The sequence below is a fragment of the Oncorhynchus mykiss genome, chromosome 15 (assembly GCF_057628025.1).
Source record: "Oncorhynchus mykiss isolate SJ-2025 chromosome 15, ASM5762802v1, whole genome shotgun sequence".
In the NCBI taxonomy this organism is placed as follows: Eukaryota; Metazoa; Chordata; class Actinopteri; order Salmoniformes; family Salmonidae; genus Oncorhynchus; species Oncorhynchus mykiss.
Window position 1 is genome coordinate 8734001 of NC_143036.1, and position 6000 is coordinate 8740000.

General features: G+C 42.4%; 1 protein-coding gene and 1 long non-coding RNA gene across 7 annotated transcripts in view; one reads left to right on the top strand and one right to left on the bottom strand.

Annotated features, from left to right (window-relative positions):
* Window positions 1–6000, top strand: part of LOC149977374 (uncharacterized) — a 934188-nt gene that overhangs the window by 480710 nt on the left and 447478 nt on the right. The window lies entirely within an intron of this gene.
* Window positions 1–6000, bottom strand: part of LOC110489549 (guanine nucleotide exchange factor VAV3) — a 189254-nt gene that overhangs the window by 87390 nt on the left and 95864 nt on the right. For all 6 annotated transcript variants that reach the window (XR_016486490.1, XR_016486491.1, XR_016486489.1 and 3 more), the window contains exons 12-14: window positions 5603–5689; window positions 5425–5510; window positions 2667–2799 (exon numbers count right to left, since the gene is read on the bottom strand). Coding sequence is in view for 2 of the 6 variants with exons in the window: in XM_036945704.2 (XP_036801599.2) it covers window positions 2667–2799; window positions 5425–5510; window positions 5603–5689 (306 nt within the window). In the remaining 4 variants the exon portion in view is untranslated. The remainder of the gene's footprint in view (window positions 1–2666; window positions 2800–5424; window positions 5511–5602; window positions 5690–6000) is intronic.

A 6000-nucleotide genomic window follows, 5' to 3' on the forward strand; every position in this document is an offset into this window, starting at 1 on the left:
CTCAGTGCACAGGGAAGCTGTATCCTACATGTACTGTACTGCTCAGTGCACAGGGAAGCTGTATCCTACATGTACTGTACTGATCAGTGCACAGGGAAGCTGTATCCTACATGTACTGTACTGCTCAGTGCACAGGGAAGCTGTATCCTACATGTAATGTACTGCTCAGTGCACAGGGAAGCTGTATCCTACATGTCCTGCACTGCTCAGTGCACAGGGAAGCTGTATCCTACATGTACTGTACTGCTCAGTGCACAGGGAAGCTGTATCCTACATGTACTGCACTGCTCAGTGCACAGGGAAGCTGTATCCTACATGTACTGTACTGCTCAGTGCACAGGGAAGCTGTATCCTACATGTAATGTACTGCTCAGTGCACAGGGAAGCTGTGCTCATAAAACAATAAAAACAGACTTTAAAAAGGGCAATCTGGGATTTAAACAACAACAAATGGATGTGTCAAGTGCAGATTCCCCCTTTAAAGTGGCCTTTAGGTTATAGTCCCATTCATCACTCAGAGCTCAGAGGTATAGCGGTCAGGGTAAGCCACCAGCCAAAGATAAGAGAAAGAGAGCCTCTTGGCCAATCACACAGGGTGTGTAGGGGGGTAGGTGAAGGGGTGTGTGAAAACAGGTATAGTATAAACCAGCTTATCTGGATGTGTAGGTCTCTAGAGTTATAGGATAGACAATGGTCTTAAAGTAACAGGAACGATGCATGTTGCTGATGGTCTTTTAAAGTAACAGGAACGATGCATGTTGCTGATGGTCTTTTAAAGTAACAGGAACGATGCATGTTGCTGATGGTCTTTTAAAGTAACAGGAACGATGCGTGTTGCTGATGGTCTTTTAAAGTAACAGGAACGATGCATGTTGCTGATGGTCTTTTAAAGTAACAGGAACGATGCATGTTGGTGATGGTCTTAAAGTAACAGGAGCGATGCATGTTGCTGATGGTCTTAAAGTAACAGGAACGATGCATGTTGCTGATGGTCTTTTAAAGTAACAGGAACGATGCATGTTGCTGATGGTCTTTTAAAGTAACAGGAACGATGCATGTTGCTGATGGTCTTTTAAAGTAACAGGAACGATGCATGTTGGTGATGGTCTTAAAGTAACAGGAACGATGCATGTTGCTGATGGTCTTTTAAAGTAACAGGAACGATGCACATTGCTGATGGTCTTAAAGTAACAGGAGCGATGCATGTTGCTGATGGTTTTAAAGTAACAGGAACGATGCATGTTGCTGATGGTCTTAAAGTAACAGGAGCGATGCATGTTGCTGATGGTCTTAAAGTAACAGGAGCGATGCATGTTGCTGATGGTCTTAAAGTAACAGGAGCGATGCATGTTGCTGATGGTCTTAAAGTAACAGGAACGATGCATGTTGCTGATGGTTTTAAAGTAACAGGAACGATGCATGTTGCTGATGGTCTTAAAGTAACAGGAGCGATGAACGTTGCTGATGGTTTTAAAGTAACAGGAGCGATGAACGTTGCTGATGGTCTTAAAGTAACAAGAACGATGCATGTTGCTGATGGTCTTAAAGTAACAGGAGCGATGAACGTTGCTGATGGTCTTAAAGTAACAGGAACGATGCACATTGCTGATGGTCTTAAAGTAACAGGAGCGATGCACGTTGCTGATGGTCTTAAAGTAACAGGAACGATGCACATTGCTGATGGTCTTAAAGTAACAGGAACGATGCATGTTGCTGATGGTCTTAAAGTAACAGGAACGATGCATGTTGCTGATGGTTTTAAAGTAACAGGAACGATGCATGTTGCTGATGGTCTTAAAGTAACAGGAGCGATGCACGTTGCTGAGATTTTATAAATATTGTCTTATTCTTTTAACAAATGAGAGCTATTATAATAAGCCAAAATGATGATTATCCCCGGCAACCAATTCTACAATGTATCATTATCCAGATGGGTGGATATCATACATCAGGTGCTTGTTGTTGCTGTGTATGTGTGTGTGTGTGTGTGTGTGTGTGTGGTTGTGTGTGTGGTTGTGTGGTTGTGTGTGTGTGTGTGTGTGTGTGAGTGTGTGTGTGTGTGTGTGTGTGTGTGTGTGTGTGTGTGTGTGTGTGGTTGTGTGTGTGTGTGTGTGTGTGTGGTTGTGGTTGTGTGTGTGAGTGTGTGTGTGTGTGTGTGGTTGTGTGTGTGTGTGTGGTTGTGTGTGTGGTTGTGTGGTTGTGTGTGTGAGTGTGTGTGTGTGTGTTCGAACCATCAGGCACAAGGAGATGTTTAATAAAAACACCATCTGGAGCGAAAAATCAAGCTGTTCCATCCTTCAAACCAACACAATTATCTAATGAATCAACGTGGCAATCTGAATACGTGTCTGAGTCGCTTTTAGTCAAACACCTCCTAAAAGTTACATCACTAAATAAGAGTATAGCACGTCCCCAGTCTGGACAGTACCGTCTGAGCTGCAACAAACACATCCCTTAAACATAATAATTAAAGTGGGAATAAATTGAAGAATGATAAAAAGCTATAATGGTATTATGTGCACTCCGTCATGAATACACACACACACACACACACGCACACGCACACGCACACACACACGCACACACACACACACACGCACACGCAAACGCACACACACACGCACACACACACACACGCACACACACGAACACGAACACGCACACACCTTTCTGGTCTCCTTGTCTGACGTGGGGTTGTTAGTGATCTTGAAGTGATACAGGGTGATCACCTCCTTCATCTCGTAGTTGTCTCCTCTCCTCTTACAGAGGATCACAGCAGCATCGAACAGGAAGATGTGCCTGTCAGGGGGAAAAAAACACAGAGGTAGAAAGATTTGATGTTGTTGTTGTTGTTGTTGTTGTTGACAGGACTATTTCACAGTGCTTTATTCCCCCAAATACACACCGTTTCCTCTTCACAGTCAGATGAGATAATACTAATAATACTAATAATAATAATAGTAACTTTCTTGGTATGGTGCTTTTCAATGCAGGTAACAAAGAGCTTCACGTCACAAATTCATGAAAGAAAAGTACTGACAAAAACAAAAACAGGAGGAAGGAGAATGAAACAACGTATCCAATTAAAATCATACATTGAAGTCATACATTAAAAACGTCTTGATAAAAGTGTTTCTTCAGCAGGGATTTAAAAAGAGACACTGAATCTACAAGGAGGAGAAATGACGGACACCATTCTGTGAGCTAACAGGATTTAAAAAGAGACACTGAATCTACAAGCCCTGATCATTGACTCTAATTAGACTATTTCTGTTATATGATAAAAGCAGGACCGGACAACCTGCTTTACCTGCTGCTCGAGGTTCAAGTCATGGTCACAGAAGACACCAATGTTTCTGGCAACAGGCTTTACATTGGGTTCTAGCGAGGTGGGAACAAATAAAACAACCTCTGATTTCTAATCATTGAGCTGGAGACAAAAAAAAATATCATTTGGTTCCCGTGGTAACCCTCTTCACAACGATATTATCAGAGCATTTGGTTCCCATGGTAACCCTCTTCACAACACTATTATCAGAGCATGTCTAATGCCCAATGAGTTATTGTTTTAAATGTATTTAAATACAGTGCCTTGCGAAAGTATTCGGCCCCCTTGAACTTTGCGACCTTTTGCCACATTTCAGGCTTCAAACATAAAGATATAAAACTGTATTTTTTGTGAAGAATCAACAACAAGTGGGACACAATCATGAAGTGGAACGACATTTATTGGATATTTCAAACTCTTTTAACAAATCAAAAACTGAAAAATTGGGCGTGCAAAATTATTCAGCCCCTTTACTTTCAGTGCAGCAAACTCTCTCCAGAAGTTCAGTGAGGATCTCTGAATGATCCAATGTTGACCTAAATGACAAATGATGATAAATACAATCCACCTGTGTGTAATCAAGTCTCCGTATAAATGCACCTGCACTGGGATAGTCTCAGAGGTCCGTTAAAAGCACAGAGAGCATCATGAAGAACAAGGAACACACCAGGCAGGTCCGAGATACTGTTGTGAAGAAGTTTAAAGCCTGATTTGGATACAAAAAGATTTCCCAAGCTTTAAACATCCCAAGGAGCACTGTGCAAGCGATAATATTGAAATGGAAGGAGTATCAGACCACTGCAAATCTACCAAAACCTGGCCGTCCCTCTAAACTTTCAGCTCATACAAGGAGAAGACTGATCAGAGATGCAGCCAAGAGGCCCATGATCACTCTGGATGAACTGCAGAGATCTACAGCTGAGGTGGGAGACTCTGTCCATAGGACAACAATCAGTCGTATATTGCACAAATCTGGAGTTTATGGAAGAGTGGCAAGAAGAAAGCCATTTCTTAAAGATATCCATAAAAAGTGTCGTTTAAAGTTTGCCACAAGCCACCTGGGAGACACACCAAACATGTGGAAGAAGGTGCTCTGGTCAGATGAAACCAAAATTGAACTTTTTGGCAACAATGCAAAACGTTATGTTTGGCGTAAAAGCAACACAGCTGAACACACCATCCCCACTGTCAAACATGGTGGTGGCAGAATCATGGTTTGGGCCTGCTTTTCTTCAGCAGGGACAGGGAAGATGGTTAAAATTGATGGGAAGATGGATGGAGCCAAATACAGGACCATTCTGGAAGAAAACCTGATGGATTCTGCAAAAGACCTGAGACTGGGACGGAGATTTGTCTTCCAACAAGAAGCAAAATCTACAATGGAATGGTTCAAAAATAAACATATCCAGGTGTTAGAATGGCCAAGTCAAAGTCCAGACCTGAATCCAATCGAGAATCTGTGGAAAGAACTGAAAACTGCTGTTCACAAATGCTCTCCATCCAACCTCACTGAGCTCGAGCTGTTTTGCAAGGAGGAATGGGAAAAAATGTCAGTCTCTCGATGTGCAAAACTGATAGAGACATACCCCAAGCGACTTACAGCTGTAATCGCAGCAAAAGGTGGCGCTACAAAGTATTAACTTAAGGGGGCTGAATAATTTTGCACGCCCAATTTTTCATTTTTTGATTTGTTAAAAAAGTTTGAAATATCCAATAAATGTCGTTCCACTTCATGATTGTGTCCCACTTGTTGTTGATTCTTCACAAAAAAATAAAGTTTTATATCTTTATGTTTGAAACCTGAAATGAAATTAAATATGGCAATTATCTAGCTGGTGAAAACAGAATAAATACTGTATGAAGACTTGTCACTCACTTATTGTTCTTGTGTTTTGATCCAACAACAGGAATTAGTGAAACACACTCACGACGCAGGTGACAAGAGCAATTTGCGGATGGCCCTGGATGCCATAAAGGTATGAGTTGTTACTCTGCTCACCTGAACCACACACACACACACACACACACACACACAGACACACACACAGACACACACACACACACACACACACACACAGACCAGACAGACATCTCACCGGTCCTGTTTGGCACGTTTGTCGCCGGAGGCGAAGCGTACCTCTCCATCTCCTTTCGGTCTGCCATACACACTAAGAGGCTGATTCTGGAAAGGGGGGGGGGGGGGGGGGACAGAGGTCACACTCAAAACCCAAACTACCCTTCACAACGGCTTTCTTATCAAGATGAATTGCTTACAAGGTTTTCAATGGATTTCTGATACTGGGCTATGTCTCTCAGGGTTTCGTTGTCTCTCTTCACTTCATTGATGTACTGGGCCAGGTCCTACAGTACACAACACAGAACAACAAACATCAAGAGTTGACATTCCAGATGGGTCCATTTTGACAGACTATAGATTCCAGATGGGTGCATTTTGACAGACTGTAGATTCCAGATGGGTGCATTTTGACAGACTGTACATTCCAGATGGGTGCATTTTGACAGACTGTATGAGTGTTTTCTAATGCTCTTCCATACAGTAGCCTAGGTAATAGGTGTCACGCCCTGACCTTAGAGAGCCTTTTTATGTCTCCATTTGGTTTGGTCAGGGTGTGATTTGGGTGGGCATTCTATGTTCTGTTTTGGTCGGGTAT